This window comes from Erinaceus europaeus, chromosome 17 (genome assembly GCF_950295315.1).
Source record: "Erinaceus europaeus chromosome 17, mEriEur2.1, whole genome shotgun sequence".
NCBI lineage: Eukaryota > Metazoa > Chordata > Mammalia > Eulipotyphla > Erinaceidae > Erinaceus > Erinaceus europaeus.
This window is the reverse complement of record NC_080178.1, coordinates 63,886,691-63,905,060: the sequence shown is the minus strand read 5'-3', so window position 1 is coordinate 63,905,060 and position 18,370 is coordinate 63,886,691. Positions and strand designations below refer to the sequence as shown.

The 18,370-nt window shown below is 51.8% G+C and overlaps 2 protein-coding genes across 3 annotated transcripts in view; one reads left to right on the top strand and one right to left on the bottom strand.

Moving 5' to 3' along the window:
- Window positions 1-1,021, bottom strand: part of FCHSD2 (FCH and double SH3 domains 2) — a 210,808-nt gene extending 209,787 nt beyond the window's left edge. The window contains exon 1 of one of the 2 annotated variants that reach the window (XM_060176858.1): window positions 465-1,021. Coding sequence is in view for 1 of the 2 variants with exons in the window: in XM_007527489.3 (XP_007527551.1) it covers window positions 465-485 (21 nt within the window). In the remaining variant the exon portion in view is untranslated. The remainder of the gene's footprint in view (window positions 1-464) is intronic. The other variant, XM_007527489.3, reaches the window with a different exon arrangement.
- The window catches only part of P2RY6 (pyrimidinergic receptor P2Y6), a 263,236-nt gene that overhangs the window by 106,592 nt on the left and 138,274 nt on the right, over window positions 1-18,370 (top strand). The window lies entirely within an intron of this gene.

Below are 18,370 nucleotides of genomic sequence, written 5' to 3'. Positions count from 1 at the left end.
CTACAGCAACTTCTTCACGCACGCCCGGTGCGGGAGAGCAGGCCGAACGTCGGCATGAGGCAGAAAGCAGATGCCCCGCAAATGAGCCACCGTGCACACGGGCGAGGGTGGCGAGCGGGGGCTCCGAGGCGGTGCAGACTAAACAATCGCAGCGGCACTCGGCGCCGCAGAGCGCAGGGTCTCCGCCTCCCGCCGCAGCCCCGGCCGTGCACTTTGCAGCGAGCGGCGCTGCCATGCGCGCGCGCACAAGCACGCCCGAAACTCGCCCGGAACGTCGGGGGGTCTGCGGCGCAGGGGAGGGCGGGCACCGGCCCCGGGGCCGACGGTCACCCGGTGACAAGCCCCAGGCCGCGACGGGCACGGCCCCGGTGGAAGGGGGAGGGGCGCGGCGGCAGCCCCGGCCCCGGCCGAGTCTCTCGGCGGCCGGCCCCCCAGCCCCGAAGGCCCCCCGCCCGCACCCTCACCTTCCTCGGCGGCGGCTGCATGATGCTGAAGGGACATCAATTCTCCCCGACGGCGGCGCGAGCAGGACGCGGAGGGAGGCCCGAGGGCTGCGGCGGCCCGGCGGGAGGGTGTGCGAGCGGAGCCCGAGCCCGGGGCCGGCCGGCGGCAGGAGGGCCGGGACAGAGGGCGAGTGCGGAGCCCGAGGAGGAGGAGCGGCTCGCAGGCCAAGGGCTCGGCGCCCGGGGGGTGTGTGCGCGCGGGAGGCGGAGACGCCAGGGGGCGGGGGCTCCGAGCTGGGGCGCGGGGGCTCCCCGAGGTCTCCGGCTCCCCGCCCGCTCCCCGCAGACGCGCACGCCCCCCGGCCTTCCTGGGCCCACCGCCCCCGCCCGGCCTGAGGAGGAAGGCGGCGCCGCGGCCCCGCTCCGGTGCTCCACTCGGGCCGCGGGAATTTCCGGCCCGGCACGCGGCGCAGCGCCCCGCTCCGGCGGCCGCGAGGACAGCTCAGCCCCGGGGCGCCGGGCTGCGAGAGGGAGCGCGGCCTGGCGAGGGCTCTGCAGCCCAGGGCCCGGGGACTAACGGACTAGCCGGCGGACGGGAGGGGCAGGGACGCCGGCCGAGCTCCCCCCGGCGCTCGCCCAGAGTGGCACGTTCCAGACGCCGCCTCCGCCCCCACACTGGGCGCAGTGGGGGCTTCCCGCGCGCTTTCCCGCCAGCCAGCCGCGGCGCGCGCCTCCGGGAGGGCGGGGGCGCGCACGTGGGCGGGCCGGCTCCGCGCCGGCGCACAAGCGGGGGGCGCGTGCGTGTGTGTGTGTGTGTGTGTGTGTGTGTGTGTGTGTGTGTGTGTGTGTGTGTGTGTGTGTGTGTGTGTGTGTGTGTGTGTGTGTGTGTGTGTGTGTGTGTGTGTGTGTGTGTGTGTGTGTGTGTGTGTGTGTGTGTGTGTGTGTGTGTGTGTGTCGTCTTAGTGTGTGTGCATGTCGTGTGTTGGGTGGTTGTATGTGTGATGTGGTGTGTGTGGGTTCCCTGAGTGAGTGTGTGATGTCCTGTCTCTGTGTCTGTTGGGTATTGTGTATGTGTGTATTGGTCTTGTGTGTGTATGTGAGATGGATCCTGTCTTCTCTGTATCTATTGATGTCTATGTATGCAAGTGGGTCATCTTTGTATACATGTGTTGGGTATTCCGTGTGTACATGTATTGGTGTGTGTGTGTGTGTGTGTGTGTGTGTGTGTGTGTGTGTGTGTGTGTGTTGAGTCTTCTCTCCCTCTAACCAATGGACTGACTAAGCTACAAAGAGGGAAGCAGCATGGACAAGTCCTTGGGCAGACTGCTTCAGATCCCTGACTTTTGTCTTTTTTAAGCTTTATTTTTATTTATTACATATGAGAATTTCACATGAGGCAGAGAGAGGGAGGGAAACCACAGCACCACTTCAGTATGTGCAGTGCCAGGGATCAAATTAGTTATGAGAGGCTGGAAGACAGCTAGCCTACCCGCAAATGAAAAGGGGGGGGGGGGGCGCTCTCTGCTCTAGGACATTCAAATCAAAGAATAGGAACTCCATGCTGGAAGAGACTTGTGGAGTTGCTAAGACAAGTGTCCCTACTTCAGGTAGGAAGGCTAGTACCCGTTACACAATGGAGATTTTATGAAGATCTCACAGCAGCACTAGAACCTTGGGTCACAGAGGGTCAGGATTATGAGCAGATGCAAGTGCCAAGTGTAAAGAAAAGCGCAGAGATTAAGGCACAAGCAATGAAGGAAGCTCTAGTCCAGCAGCAAGGACATTTGGATTTTAACCCACTCTGCCTGCCACAGGCGGGGTGAGCTCAGCTTCCTCATCTGCCAGTGAGAACACTAATTCAGCCACACTCCAGAATCCTACCCCATCTCCAGGAAAGACATTAACCTCCCTTGTGGTCCTTAAAGAATGAAACTTCTTCTTCCTATACCTGGAGTGTTGCTTGAGTCACAGAGTTCTGTGGAGAATGAACTAACTAACTAGCCCCGCGGTATTTTTTGTTTGCTTGCTTGCTTGCTTGCTTGTTTGCTTGCTTGGTTTTGGTTTTGGCTTTTGGTGTTTTTAGGAGTTGGAGTCACAGACACCTGTCAGTTTACTCAGGAGATTGAGGGACCAGAGAGATAGCTCACCGAATAGGGTTCTTGTATTGCCATGCTCATGGTACAGGTGCTTTCGGGCCCTAGCACCACTTGGGAAAGGTGCCCTCTTTGTGTTTCTATCTGAATAAAGAAGTGGCCTTGAATTGTGAAATCTCACATGCCCGAGACCCACATCCACCAAAAAAGGAGGAGAAAGCAGAGGAAGGAACAAAGGTGGGAGAGACCCAAGTGGCCACATGACCCAACAGTGGGAAGATAGAATTTGAACCCAGAGCATTTAGATTGATTTCACCTAGGTTCTTGTCCAGAAAGGTGATAGAATCAAGGCTAAGCCTCAATCATATTATTCTACAGCTTCACCGGAACTAGACAACCAGTCTTGCTGTTTCCACTTTCCTTGAGGTCATTCAAAAGTCAGCTTCTTCCCCAGAGTCCTTGATTATTATCAGGGAAGGCCTGGGGCAAGGGACCAGGTAGGTAGAAGCCCAACACCCACAGCCGTGGGGCAGTAGGAGAGCCGAGGCCCTCTGGGCTCCAGTCCCAGCTCCACTCCTGCCTTCCCAAGTTACTGCCAGACCTTGAACTTGTCAGTCATTTTTCTCTGTCTGGATTTTCTCTCTTGTGACATGAGGTATAATTCTAGCCTACAGGCTAGTGTTAAACAGTTCTCTGCCACAGGGTCTGGCACATAGTGCTCCCAAAGTGTTCTGCTGCAGTTCTGGGTCTTCTCTGGACACTAGTTCCCCAATTTTCAAACATAGTAAGCAAACTACCCTGAAATGTGTCCTCCTCACAAGAAGTTAGATCCTGGGGCTTTCTATTATGAATTTAGGAGGCTGTCCATATGGCATTATTCAGAAGCCACAAGTGTCATTGACTTTCTTAAATGATTGCCTTTGAAGTATTTTAAAGAGCATCTGGGAGATGGCTCACTGGGTCAAGGGCACACTTTGCCATGTGTGAGGACACAGAAGCCTCTGTCAACACATAGGAACACCTGCACAATGGAAGATTCATGAGCCATGGGCAGTGCTAGGGTGTCTCTTTCCTCCTTTCTTTCTTTCTTTCTTTCTTTCTTTTTTTAATCTTCTCTTTTTATTTATTTATTTTATTTTTGAGTGAGATGAAGAGAGAGACAGTCACAGACACAGAGAAAAACACCAGAGCACTGTTCAGTTCTGGCTTATGGTGGTGCAGGGGATTGACCCTGGGACTTCGGAGCCTCAGGCATGAGAGTCTCTTTGCATAACCATTATGCTATCTACCCCCCCCCCCCCCCCCCCCCGCTCTTTCCTCCTTTCTACCTCTCTGTCTTTATCTATATAAAATGGAAACAAAAAAGAGTCTCCCAAGGGCAGTAGAATCTGCAGGCACAGATAACCCTGGTGGAGGGGGAAATAAAGTTCTATCTAGAGGTGAGGGGCAACACCAGATGGGTTTATCTGCAAGATGGGTTTATCTACAGGGGTGTTTGTCTGTTTGTTTTGTTTTTTATGTATATCATATTTGTCAGGCATCTTTCCCAAACCCCAGACTCTCACATAACTTTTCCAAGCTATGAGAGAGCTCACTTTTCATTTCACAGACAAGGAACTGAAGGCATCATGTAGCTAAGTGACTTTCCTTAAAGTGGATTTGGGACCAGAACCCAGTTTCCTGTGTAAGGAATGTTCAGAGCAGCTAGGTGAGTTCACCCAGGAGTAAAGCAGGCTCAGGAGTACACTCTCCTTGTGTTCCACTCAGTAAATGCACGGGGTCCGAAAGGATTTCCATGACTAAGATGTCTGGCTTCAGACAGAGCCCAGGGGCCGGGCTGTGAATGCCAGAGGCTTACTGCAGCAGTGTGGGTAGGGTCTCTGGGGATTCATGGAGGGGGATGCTACAGAGCTGCCTGTGGCCCAGAGACAGCTGCACCTGCAGAAGGAGATTTTCTCGGTAGAGTTGTGCCTGGTGAGGTGAGCTTCTCATCCCTGGAGTGTATGCAGGCATTGACTACCTTCCAACAAGGAAGTCACAGATGGGCACTCACCTGGGAAGGCATGAAGACCAGCCATCGGGGGCCTAGCCCAGCTCCCTCTGACTCTTGACTGTGTCCTTCTGTGGGAATGGGTAGGGGGCAGCTGTGCAGGTTCCTGGGAGGACTATGAGTCTCAGTTCAAGCCACAGGTTCCTGAGTGGGCACTGGAAGATGGGCTACTCCAGTATTCCACAGGCACCCAGGGGAACCCCAGGGAGGCAGAGTGCACACAGCCCTTGAACATGGCTCAACACAGACACCACTCTCCCAGCCCACAGAGGGATCACCAGGACAGGTTGGTGGTCCCTCCCAGTCTCACTCCAGAGAAAGTGACCCTTATACCATCTAACTGTACTGCATCAAGATAACCCCTGCCCTCCCTACTGAAGCTCACGACCCCCTCTAGTCCCTCTACCTCTCAGTCATTGTCCCCCACTTATCTTGGCACAAGCTTTTCGGGAAATACTAGTCAATGTGTCATAGTGCCACCTTGGCCCTCTTGAGCCCTGTTGAGCACAGCTGACGATGTAGTTCTCCGCAGTCCCCTCATTTGCCTCTCCTTCTGCACCTCCACTGACACACATTGATCTTCACCTCTGCAATGCTATTCCCCCACAAACCCTCCCCCCCCCTGCCCCCAACATAGCCCTCTGGACAGCCTCGTGTGGAGCATGTCTGTCTCCTCCACTGACCACCTCTCAAGACAGAATCACAACACCTTGGGGTGAGGCTTCAAGACCAGTGGCCACCATGGGGAGCCAGGGACACTCCCTAGGACTCAGTGTGTTTGCAGCAGAGCTAGACTTTGAGCTCCACCCAGCATCGTTCAACAAAGCCCCTTCTTCCAGGCTTAGCTGGAAGCAGGTCTCTGGAGAAGGAGTGCCAGCCCCTGTACTTCTAGGCTCAACACATGGCAGTAAAGTCATAGTGAGTCCAAGAGAGTCACAGGGGCCAGGTTCTGCCAGGTGGCAAGTAGCAGGAGTCTGAGGTCAGAGGGGAGTAGGAAGCAGGGACTGGACCAGAGAGCATCAGGTCAGCTGGTGCTCTTGCCTGGAAATGTTACAACCAGGGTGGGAATATGACCAGCCCCAGGCCTTTGCAGGAGCTATCTGGCATGTAGTTCTAACACCAAGGTTCTGGTCCTGTCTTTGCCAGGCACTTGCTGAGAGTGACCTTTGACATGTCACACATCTGTTCTTTCTCCTAGAAAAATGGTGCAGGCTAAATGAAATAGCAGATATATTATGGGAAAAGGGTTGAGGAGTTAGTGACTGCCTGTCCTGGGGAGATTAAAAGGCTGGGTGCCTGTGTGGTGGCATGCTGGCATGGGCCACTGTTCTGAGGGCTGCAACAGTGTCCCTCAGTGAAGAGTCAGGCCTGGAGGGAAGAAATGACATCACTGGGAGAGCTTAGATGGTTTGTTCACCTCTGCCTAGCTTGGGGTTCTTGATCAAGTACTGACACCTCTTTTTAACCTTGTCCCCTTGTCCATGAAGGGGGCTGAGGGATAGTGCTGTGGAAAGAGTTGGATGGGAATGTTAATAGATAATGTCTGGGGGGCCGGGCATAGCTCAGTGGGTTAAGCGCACGGGTGCAAAGCACAAGGACCAATGCAAGGATTCCCATTTGAGCCACCAGCTCCACACCTGCAGGAGGGTCACTTTACAGGCGGTGAAGAGGTCTGCAGATGTCTATCTTTCTCTCCTCTCTGTCTTCCCCTCCTCTCTTGATTTCTGTCCTATCCAACAATAATGACAGCAATAACAACAACAATAATAATAGCAACAACAATGATAAACAACAAGGGCAACAAAAGGGAAAAAATAGCCTCCAGGAGCAGTGGATTCGTAGTGCAGGCACTGAACCCCTGTGATAACCCTGGAGGCAAAAAAAAATAGATAATGTCTGCCTGTAGCTGTACAGATGGGCCATTTCCTTTGTGTACTGTTTGCCTTCAGTCTCCATTCATGGGAGGGGGGTTCAGGGTTTTTTTCTTTTTTCACAAATTTGAAAAATAAGACACAGAGAAATTCCCTGGAGGTGAGAATGAGCTCTCCTAGAGTCCCAACTCCGTCCCTGACTCATTGCCAGCATTCGGGAAGTCCCTACCCTCCCTCAGTCTTTGTTTCCTCATGGGTAACACAGGGGCTCCCCCAGAAATTTCTCCAAAATCCAGCCTGGAGGCGACAGGTTGGCAGCCACCTGGAGGTCCTTTCCTTGGAGAGGACCCTCCAGGCTGGGCTGGGGGTAGAGCAGGAGGCAGAACTGTATATATATGTGGGGGGGGGGGACAACAGCACAGGGGAGATGACAGCTCTGAGAGCCGCCCCCGCCCCCCATTCTCTGGTCTGGCCTAGTGAGGGAGCAGGCCTCACGTGGCTTAGGAAGTACGCTGCCCATTTTCCCACAGCCTGCCCAGTCAATGCCAAAACAAAACACACTTGTATGATCCCTGCCAGAGGGAGGTGGGCCAATGTGAGCGTCTTAGAGGGCTGGCAGATGCCCTGGCATCCTGCCTCCACTCCCTGGGCACACCCTTCCCCTGTCTGTGGCACATCCCAATATCCATGGCCTGGGCAAGCTGGCACCCCCCACCCCCACCCCAGGGAAGGGGAGGAGGAGGAACTTGTCCAGATTCCTCATTGACTGCCTGGCTTTCACCTCCCCATCGTCCCCCAAACCAACCTCTGCATCACCCAGACCTGCCTGTCTTCCCAGCCTGGCCTAGGCCCCAGATGTGCTGTAGCTCTTCAAGGCCACCGCAGGCAGGGCACATGCCCTCAGAGCACTGGGCCGCGGCAGCAGTCAGCAGGGGAGGAATTCCCTGGCTTGGGAAAGCTTTCCCAGCAGAGGGGAGCAGGTGGTGGGTCTCCCCAAAGACAGATGCCGCCAACACTGGGGACAGAGCCAAGCCCAGGATGAGGAGCATCCCCCCCTTCCCTCTGATGTTTGTCTGCAGCAAGCACAGCAGTAATAATCACGCCTCCCTTATAATTGTGCCTGCGTGCCCCCATAATTCATCAACAGTTCCTTCCATTCCTGTGCAGCTTTGAAGCCAGTGCTGTGATTAGTCCCTTTTTACCCTAAGGTAGCACAGCCCTTAAGGGGCAAATGGGTTGGTACCAAATTAGCAGGACTCGGGGTCTATGCTGCTGACTGCTGTTTGAGCGTGCTGTCAGAAGGCGGTACCCGCCATAAAACCCAGGTCTGAGAAGCTCATCTCCGCAGCCTGCAACCCAGGTCTTGTCCCAGATACGCCCAGAGCCCCTGTTTAAGCCCAGGAGCTCAATCCTTCTTCTCTACACACACAGTCAGCCTGAAGTGGGGAGACAGGCACTGCCTGACATGTAGGAAAGATAGTGGTTAAATGATTCAGTGGCCCTGCTGCCTCGGAGCCCCCCGATGATCTCAACCATGGGGCCAGCAGTTGCTTCTGTCTCCACCTGTGCCTTTGAGTGGAGCCGGTGTGAGTCTGCGCCACCCAGCCTGGGTGTGTGGGGTTGTTGACAAGCTCCTCTCCTAATAATAGCTGGAATAATAATAGCTGGCATTTTTTGCATGCCTACAGAGCGTAGCAGGCACAGTCCCAGGACTTTAGCTGTCTCTATCAATGCTGGGACACTGCAGTCACAGAACAGACGGCTGGCACTGTAGCCCACAGGAGGCCAGGCCCAGGGACCTGTGAAGGGTCACAGCCTGTATTCAGTCATCCTACCAGACCTGTGGTTTCACTGTACTCCCAGGGGAGGTGTGTGGTTTGGTGGGACCCCTCAACCCCCTGAAGAGGATGGGAGGCTGCAGGACAAGGCCCACGGGCTAGGTCATGCTGCCTACAAAGCCTTTTCTTCCTGAAGGCTGCACTCTCAACTTGAGGTCCTGGTTAAGAACTTGTGTCAGGAGGCCTGGGAGGTATCACAGTCCCTAGAGAGTTGAACTTGTGTGCATGATGCCCTGAGTTCAATCCCTGGTCCACTGTTTAATCCCACTGCATATGCCAGAGTGTTACTCTGGTTATGTCTCTCATTTATAAGTAAATAAATATTTTTAAATCTTTAAAAAAATACCTTGGGTTATATCCTAAATCAGATTGATCAGTTGTGGGTTTATAAATGTATTTATTTTAAAGATTTTATTTATTTTATTATTTTTAATAAGAGAGAGATATAGAGAGATACCAGAACACTGCACATCTCTGGCTTATGAAGGTATTGGGATTGAACCTGTGACCTTGAGGCTTCGTGCATGAAATGTTTACATAACCATTATGTTATCTCCCTAGCTCTATTTATTTACTTTAAATATTTGTAAATACAAATATTTATTTTTGTGAGAGAGATAGGAAAAAAAAAAGAAATATATATAGAAAGTGATACTGGGGGGAGCTGGGCAGTAGTTCAATGGGTTAAGCACACATAATACAAAGCTCAAGGACCCACGCAAGGATCCTGGTTTGAGCCTCTGGCTCCCCACCTGCGGGGGGTGGGGGGGGGGCTTCGCTTCACAAGCAGTGAAGCAGGTCTGCAGGTGTCTCTCTGTCTCTCTCCCTCTCTATCTGCCCCCCATTTCTTTCTGTCCTATCCAATAAAAAAAAAAATGAAAACAGGGCCAGGCGGTGGCGCACTGGGTTAAGCACACACTGTATAAAACGCAAGGACCTGCACAAGGATCCTGGTTCAAGCCCCCAGCTTCCCACCTGCAGGAGTATTGCTTCACAAGCAGTGAAGCAGGTCTGCAGGTATCAATCTTTCTCTTTATCTTCCCCTCCCCTCTCAATTTCTCTCTTTCCTGTAAAAAAAAAAAAAAAAGTAGCCACCAGGAGCAGTGGATTCATAGAGCAGACACCAAGCCCCAGTGATAACCCTGCAGGGAAAAAAAAAAAAAAGTTAAAAGAAGGGAGTCGGGCTGTAGCACAGCAGGTTAAGCTCATGTGGTGCCAAGTGCAAGGACCGGGTAAGAATCCCGGTTCGAGCTCCCGGCTCCCCACCTGCAGGGGAGTCACTTCACAAGTGGTGAAGCAGACCTGCAGGTGCCTGTCTTTCTCTCCCCCTCTCTGTCTTCCCCTCCTCTCTCCATTTTTCTCTGTCCTATCCAACAATGACGGCATTAATAACAATAAAACAACAAGGACAACAAAAGGAAATAAATATTTTTAAAAAGTTGAAGAAGAAGGAGAAGAACAGAAGAAGATACTAGAACACTGCTCAGTTCTGGCTCATGGTGGTGCTGGAGATTGAACCTGGAAACTCAGAGTCTCAGGCACAAAATTATTTTTCCATAACCATTATGCTATCTCCCAGCCTGTGTGTGTGTATGTGTGTGTGTGTGTGTGTTGCCAGGGAATGAGCTCAAGATTCCATTGAGTAGTCTTCTGGGCCCATCTCTTTTTTTTTTTTTTTTTACTTTTTGTGAGAGAGAAGAGAGACATCACAGCCCTGTTTTAGTACCTGTAGGGCCCCCATGGTGCGCCCATGTGCTTCCAGGACTCAAACACAGAGCCTTGCCTATGATGAAATGTATGCTCAGCAGGGTGAGCTACCTCCCAGTCCCAGAATGGTGAATCTGAATTGGGGTCATGCCACCGTCTAGCTTGGTGACCTTACCTGTGCTATCTGGGTGCTGAATAACTCTCCAGTGTTACCTCACCAGAGTCCCATGACCATTTCCGGACCTCAGTCATTGTGTATGTTGACGAACAGAAACCTAAGACCAATTGCTTCCTGCTGGTGTCCTCTGAGTGAGTAACTCCACCCAAATCTGCCACCTCTGCTCAGCCAGATCAAGACTGCCCTGAACAGAAGACTAACAGGCTTATCTCAGACCAGCCCTCCCCCTCTAGGATCTAAATGGTATGACTGTGAGAGGCCTTCCCTCTCCTCCCTTTAGGGGAGACCTGAGCTGCTGGCCTCTTTAGGGGCCCCAAGGTCCAATTCTGACTTAACTACCACTCTGGAAGAATCCTTGTGGAGAGGCACATGAGACAGGACCCCCTGCCATGGTGTGCCACAACCACAGGACAAAGTGTGGACATAGGGCAGGCCATATGCAGAGAAGGGAGGCAGGTTTGGCCAGATCCTCCCTCCTGGGGCTGCTGGAGAAGAAAAGAGGAAGTGGGGGTCATTTATTTCATGGAAACAGAAAACACAGATATGTCAGGGGAAAGCAAGACCCCACAGATGAGCATAAGGTGGGCAATCGGTGGTCAGGGGCTGGCTGCCTGTGGTGTCCCTCCAGATATGGCCCTCCCTGGCCTGGCCTGGAATGGTGCTCCAGCAGAGGACAGGCTGGCTGTCTTTGACCCCTCCCAGACAATCTTACCTCCTTCAGTGTTAGGCTGCCAGTCACCCCAAACCTTTCACTTCCCTTGCTAACCACACCTGCCCAGACCACAGCTCTGACAGGCCTGGGTTTCATTTCTCATTTCCTCTATCTCCTGCACTCTCCTGAAAAGTTTCAAGTTCTCGACAGGGGTTGGGTCTGATGCTGATCAGGATGCCCTAAAATCTGTCACCACCTCCTGGCTGTCATTCCTGCCTCTCCCCCAACCCAGCTCCCATGTGTCCTAGCAGCCAGAGCAAACCTTCTAATGTGCTGTTTGTGCAGTCCTTTGATCAAGAAATGACTATGGCTTCCCCTGCCCTAACCCCACGCTTCTTAAAATAGCATGAGACCCTTTATGCCATAGCTTCAGCTGACCTGCCCAGTCTTAGCTCTCAGGCCCATCATTATAGGTACTCTGTTCTTTATTACAAATACAGCTTCCATCACACACTTCCCAGTAACTCATCCTGTTGTTTTTTTTTTAACAGTTTCACACTTTTTCATATGCTGTTCCCAGTCACTCCCCTTCTCTCTGCCTGATAAATTTCTATTTACCCTCAACTTTCACCCAGCTCAAAACTCTTGACTCCTATCAAGCTTTGCTCCTTCCTGTGGGTCAGAATACATCCTCCAGTCTCTGCGTCTGTGTGCCCAAAGCACAAGCTGGCTAGACTTCTATTTAGCTGTGCACTTGTCTGAACCACTTCTTTGGGAACTCCATTCTGGCCACATGGCCGTGGGCAAGTCACTGAGCCTTCTCTGGAACTTGAGCCCCTTGGCTGGGCTGAGTGCTCTTTATGGAGAGATTCTTAGTCCCTTCGGTGCATTGTTAGCCACCATTATCCCAAGTAACTTCCTCCTCCCGCCCCCAAGCCCCTTGTTGGCAGAGGAACACATCCACCTCCTTATAGACATCCTCTTGTCTCTGCCCCCAGTGCCCACTAGCCCCAGATCCTTATGGTATGGTCACATTTCATTCACTTTGAAACTCAGATTCAACCCACTTTTGCAAGTGGGGAAACAGAGCCCAAAGAGACACAGACACTACCTCAATGTCATGACCTAGCACTGAGGTGTTTTCCACAGCCCTCCCCTAACCCTTTGTGCCAGCCTGCTTTGCAGGGAGCCCCTGACCTGGTCCTCACCTGTTGCTGCCCCATGGGCTTTCAGAGTGGAAGCCGCCAGATGCCCAGACAGCTTTACTTTCCTCCTGGCTGCAGAGCACTGAGAGCAACTGATAGAGCTTGGGCACTTCCGCTCCAACGGCTCCAGGCTTCCTCTGAAGTCCTCTAGAGCAGCCAGCAAACCCAGGCCACAACCCTGGGCACTTCTTGCTTCTTCTCAGGAGCTCTGATGAGGCAGTACCAGCCGTGGATTCCCCCAGACACCACTGCCCAATCTTGAGGATTTGTGGCAGGAAAGCCTGACTATCCCCAAACCTCCGACATCAGAGTCCTAACCTTGATGAAACGTCACCTGACCTATACCTTCAAAAGGTTTCAAAATCTCACACAAGGGGACTTGCACACCCATGACTCTGTTGTGTTCTTGACAGAACCTGCTAATTTAAAACATATATTTTTATTTATTTGTTTTTAAAAAAATTTTTTTTATTTATGAGAAAGGTAGGAGAGAGAGGAAAACCCAGACATCAGTCTGGTACATGTGCCACCAAGAAAGGAACTCAGGACCTCGTGCTTGAGAGTCCAGTGCTCCATTCACTGCACCAACTCCCAGACCACAATGCTTTTATTTATTATTAGATCCAGGCAGAGAGAAATTGAGAAAAAAGGAGATAGAGATAGAGAGGGAAGGAGACAGAGAGAGACTTGTAGCCCTGCTCCATCACTTGTGAAGCTTTCCCTCCACAGATGGGGACCAGGGGCTTAAACCTGGGTCCTTGCACACTGAAATATGTGCCTTAACCAGGTGCGCCACTGCCTAAGCCCCAGAACCTGCTAATTTTACAGATGGGGAGATTGAAGCTCAGAAAAGGGGACTTTTCTCAGAGCAGAAATTCAGTGGTATCCCTTGGGGGCATTGATTTGTAGAGGTGGCCTGATCCTGAATTAAGTGATCCTGTCATAGCACCAAGAGATGTTGTTCTCTGTTGTTTTGTCTTAATTTTTATTTATTTATTCAGGAGAGTACAAGAGAATCAAAACTCTGGCACATGCAATGTCAGGGATTGACCTTGGGGCTCATGCTGAGGCTTAAGCTGCTGTGCCCCCTCAGAGGGCCACAGTTGTATTGGCTTTTAATTCCCTTGCTCCATAGGGTGAACGTCTGGAACAGCAATTTCTCACTCCCAGAAAGGCTGTTGATGAGCTGCTTGCACCAGTTTGTCCAGGGTATAAAATCAATGCACAGAACATTTTGGGTAGCCAGTGAGCTCAGATCAAAGGCTGCAGGTGCAATGGTAGCATCTCCAGGGGCTTCAGGTTTGGACAGTGGGGCTGTCTTCCCCTTTTTTCATTTTTTTAAATTTTTTATTTGTTTATTAGATAGAGACAGTGAGAAATTGAGAGGGATGGGGAGATAGTAAGATAGATAGATAGAAACCTGCAGCCCTGTTTCACCACTTGTGAAGCTTTCCTTCTACAGGTAGTGATCAGAGACTTGAACTTAGGTCCTTGTGCACTGTAATTTGTGCACTTAACCAGGTGCGCCACTACCTGGCCCCTCATCCTGTTTTTCAACGTGCAGGCCCTGCTCTGGGTCCTGAGACCTCCTGACCTGGAGGAACCCCAAGCATGGGGTTGAGGGGGAGACAATGACCATGCAAAGAAGGCCCTGTGTGAGGAGAAAGGATAGAACTGGGGCACCAGCAAAAGCACCAAATGAGGCATTCTTGGAGGAGACCCGGGAGTGGAACCCGAGCTGTGGAACCAGCGGTGTTGCCAGCATTCCTCTAGACTGGCCATATCTGCTCCACAGAGGTGATAACCATCCCAGGAAGGTCAATATATACATGAGGTTACATTGTTCTTCTTTTTTTAATTTTTAAAAAATATTTATTTTATTTATTTATTCCCTTTTGTTGCTCTTGTTGTTTTATTGTTGTAGTTATTATTGTTGTTGTCATTGTTGGATAGGACAGAGAGAAATGGAGAGAGGAGGGGAAGACAGAGAGGAGGAGAGAAAGATAGACACCTGCAGACCTGCTTCACCGCCTGTGAAGTGACTCCCCTGCAGGTGGGGAGCCGGGGGCTCGAACCGGGATCCTTATGCCGGTCCTTGTGCTTTGTGCCACCTGCGCTTAACCTGCTGCTCTACAGCCCGATTCCCGGTCACGTTGTTCTTAATGGGGCGTGAGGTCACGTGTGCTTGCCTCTGAGCACCCAGCAACCAGTCAGGGGGTCGTACCCAGGAAGAACCAGAGCTACTTGGAGTTGGGGTGTTCTGAGGTACACAAGAAAGATCAGAAACTTGGGACCTGGAGCTGGGGGGAATCACAAGACACACACCCACACACACAGTAGAACAGAGGGAGCAGATCATCCTTCAGTTCATGATTTAGTGCATGGATACTGATTCATCCAGCCCCCATGTTAAGTGAGCCCTATCAGGGACAACTAACCAGGACACATGGTGTCATGGTGACTGGCCCTGGACTAAAACCCAGAGGCTCCGTCACCCCCACTCTAGAGTCCATATCTAGCCCCATTGACACTGTGTTTAACTCAGCCCAGCTTCACTGCTATGCACTCTGAATTGGACTTCCTTCCAGGCACACAGGGGACCTCCAGGCTTCTCCCTGTCCCTGCCATCAGGAGTTATAGCTTGAGCAAGGGAGTCAGGTCCACTCACAGACCCAGCCTCTAGGCAGTATGTGGGCTTGGAAGGGACACTACGTGGTGGGTGGGGTAGGACATCAGTGTCCCATCAGTGTCCTGGGGTGAGGCTGTGACCCCCTGTGGTTTGTCCCAGGAAGGGGCTGTGGCCAGCAGTCTCTGAGATCTGTGAGGGCAGGCATCCTCACCCCATGCCCTCTGCAAGGATCAGGGAGTAGGGCTTGCCAAGCATCTGGCAGGCTAGGCAGGGGGAGGCAGAGGAAGTGGCTTGAGCTGTTTGAGCGCGCACACACACCACCACCCAAGTTGGGGCTGGCCCATGACCAGCAGGGAAATCACAGACTCAGCACCCAGACATCTGGGAGGTGCTGGGCAGCCAGTATATTTTTAGAAGGCCAGAATCAGACATGTCCAGAATCCTGGACATTGTTGAGCCAAGGGAGCTGGGAGGCCAGCAGAGAGTGAACCAAGAGGCAGCCTCCATCCTGATTCCTACGCTGGCCTCTCCTCAGAGGCCAGCACTTGTCTGCATGAAGACCCTGCTTTTCAGACTTGCCTCTAGGCACTATCCTTTGGGATTATCAGTTGTCACCAACCTTGAAGGACTATGTGCCCATGCAGACCCACTTTGGGGACATTTTTGCTGATCCATGAAAGCTGAAGGGTCCTGAGGGTACAGTGAGAAAGGAGGCTACACTAGAAGATCTTAGGTCCTTGCCTGGAAACTGACAGCAAGCAGTAGGGCTGCCACTGAGGTCACCTGGGGAGAGGACACCTGGTCCTTCAGGGTCTGCAGGGGCTCTGCTGTCTGTTCAGGGCTACCAAAAGACTCCACTAGTTATTTCTGAAGGAAGTCCTGAGCTGCTCACTGCTGGCTAAACCAATCTGTTACTGAGGGTGGGGGACTGTCCACCTTTTCCCTCTGGCTTTATTTCAGAAAGGTGGTACAGAATTAGAACAAAAGGATCAGGTTGTCTTTGAAGCTCTTGATCTAACTGCCCAGCTCTGATACCTGTCTCCAACCCCCACCATCTCCATCAAATCTTCAGCCTGGCTGGCCCTATCACAGATGCAGAACCAAGGCCCAGAAACAATGTGGACAATCCAAGATAACGCAGCAAAGGCTGAAGAAGGACTCAGAGCTCTATCTGGAACCTGAGGCTTTACATGGTTGAAACCACAGCAAAGACACTCCCAGGCCCACCCACCCATTCAGACTGGGTGTGGGGCGGGCAGAGGGCAGAAGTCTAGGCCCATACTATACCCCATCACAGCTGGCTTTGGAGCCCAGACCTGGCCTGTCCCCATCCCTTCCAGAACCAGCTTTCCTCCCAACCCAGCTTGTTTCAGACTAGCTGTCAGCCCTAGGCAGCAGTGCCTGCAAATTCTCTACCTGAAGTTTAAAGTGTTGTACCTGCTTTTCTGCAGTAATCAAAACAGATTAGTATGAAAACATTCTGGGTTGGTTGAGAGGCAGGACAGTTTATAAAAGAGGCAACTCTGACTTGGGAGTTGACAGCACAATAGATAAAGTGTTGAACTCACCAGAGTCAAGCGATAGCACAGCGGGTTAAGAGCGCGTGGTGCTCTTAACACAAGGACGGGCGTAAGTTTCAAGCCCCCCCCCCCCCCCCCCGCTCCCCACCTGCAGAGGAGTTGCTTCACAGGCAGTGAAGCAGTTCTTCGGGTGTCTATCTTTCTCTTCAACTCTCTGTCTTTCCCTCCTCTCTCCATTTCTCTCTGCCCTATCCAACAATGACGACAACAACAATACTAACTACAACAATAAAAAAGGACAACAAAAGGGAAAAATAAATAAATAAATATAAAATTTTTTTTTAAAGTGTTTAACTCACAAGCATGGAGTCCTGAGTTTGATCCCTGGCATTGCATGTATCAGAATGATACTCTGGTTCTTTTTCTCTCTCTCTAATTAATAAATAAATATCTTTTTTAAAGTGGTTCTAGGTGTCAATGTTTGGGGTTTATCAGCAATATCTTACTGGTAGGGTGTCTGACATGTATGAATGTCTACATGTGTAAGATCCATGTTCAAATGATGGTACCACGTAGGAGATGCTGTGGCACCAGGAAAAACTCTGTGATGTGATCTCTCTCTCTCTCTTTTCTGTCTCTCTTTCTCTCTCTCTTGGCCTGTCTGAATGAAGAAGTAGCCCAGGAGTGAGGAGATCACACATGCCCAAGGCCCTGGTTCTGCAAAGAAAAAAAAAGGGGGGGGGACTGCATTTAAGTTCAGTGCAAGGTATCAGATTTATCCAGTTTGAAACTCACTGGTCTAGTGAAGCTTGCTTATTTTCCAAGGGGAAAGAGAAGGAAGCTTCTCCATTGGGGTCAGAAAGCCTTGGCTCTTATTTTGTCTCCATTGCCAGTTCACAGACTAGCCTTGAACCACACCGTAGCTGAATCTGTAAATTGGGATATTCAGGTGTCAGAAAGCCCTCCTATCAACTGAGGAAGTAACTCAACTGACAGAGTGCAGGACTTGCATGTCTGAGGTTCCCAGTTAGATCCCTAGCCCCAAATGTACTGAGAGATGCTGTGGCTTCTCTCTTTCTTCTCTTCTCATGTGAAACTCTCTCTATTTCACATGAGACAAATAAAAATAAGCCTTTAGGGGGTCCCAGATCACCTAACAGAGTACACATGTTACCATGCATGAAGACACAGGTTCACATAAGAAGTGAAATGTCATGTGCAGTAGAACATGATGTTTCACTTCTCTATGTCTCTCTCCTCTGTCTCTCATCCTCTAACTTGTGGACATGACATTCTGAGCCTGTGCTGGGTACTGCCTCATGCTGACTGGTGCTAAAGGTGAACTCTGACCTTTGCCCTCAGTGTTGCTCCAGTGTAGACCAGCCCTTTGCCTCTGGGCTTGGGAGCTGGGCTGTATTAAACTTCTTTCCCTGACTGGGGAAAGGTCAGCAGCACAGCACTACCCAATGGTGATGGAATTCCAGGCTGGGAGGCTGGTGGGTGGGGGCAGCAGTGGCTGTGGTGGGAGGAAGTGTTTGTCCTGGGGGTGAGAGCTGGGGAACTAACCTGGGCTCCAGGCACGTCTGCTCTCCTTGGCAACCACCAGTTGCTCCCTTGAGCTGTCCTGTCTGGTCATTCTGTAGTCAAAAGGGCCTCCTGGGGGCACAGGGTAGAGACATGAGTGGGGGCAGTGTGGGGGGTAAGGGTGGGATGTGGGGAGGTCAAAGGAGGTTGTGTCCCAATGGAGCAAAGTAGGAGCATATCAGCTCTCAGGGACCTGGTCCCCACCTCTGCCCAGGGGTCATAGGGAAGCCCTGCTTAGTACCAAAGGTAGTCTGTTCCCAGCACCCTAACTCAGGGGAGAGATTACTAGCTAAGCAGTGGGTCAGGAACCTTGTGACTTCAGGCAGGACCTCCTCTTTGGCCTCCAGGGTTAGACCTTTGAAGAAGTGGCTTCTGTCAGCCCCTAGGCTCCCTGAGTCAGGGACACTGCTATGGGCAGTGCTGGTGCAGAGCTGTCTGCCTTTCATCTGTCTAGCTCACAGTCTAGAGTTAGTCTGGAGGGAAAAGACTAGCTGAGGACAAGGAGACAGTTTGGCCTTCATTAGATCACAGGACTTTGATGCTGAGGGCCAGGTACAGGCCCCGACACAGGCTGGAGCTGAGTGGCGATATGCCCTGGTT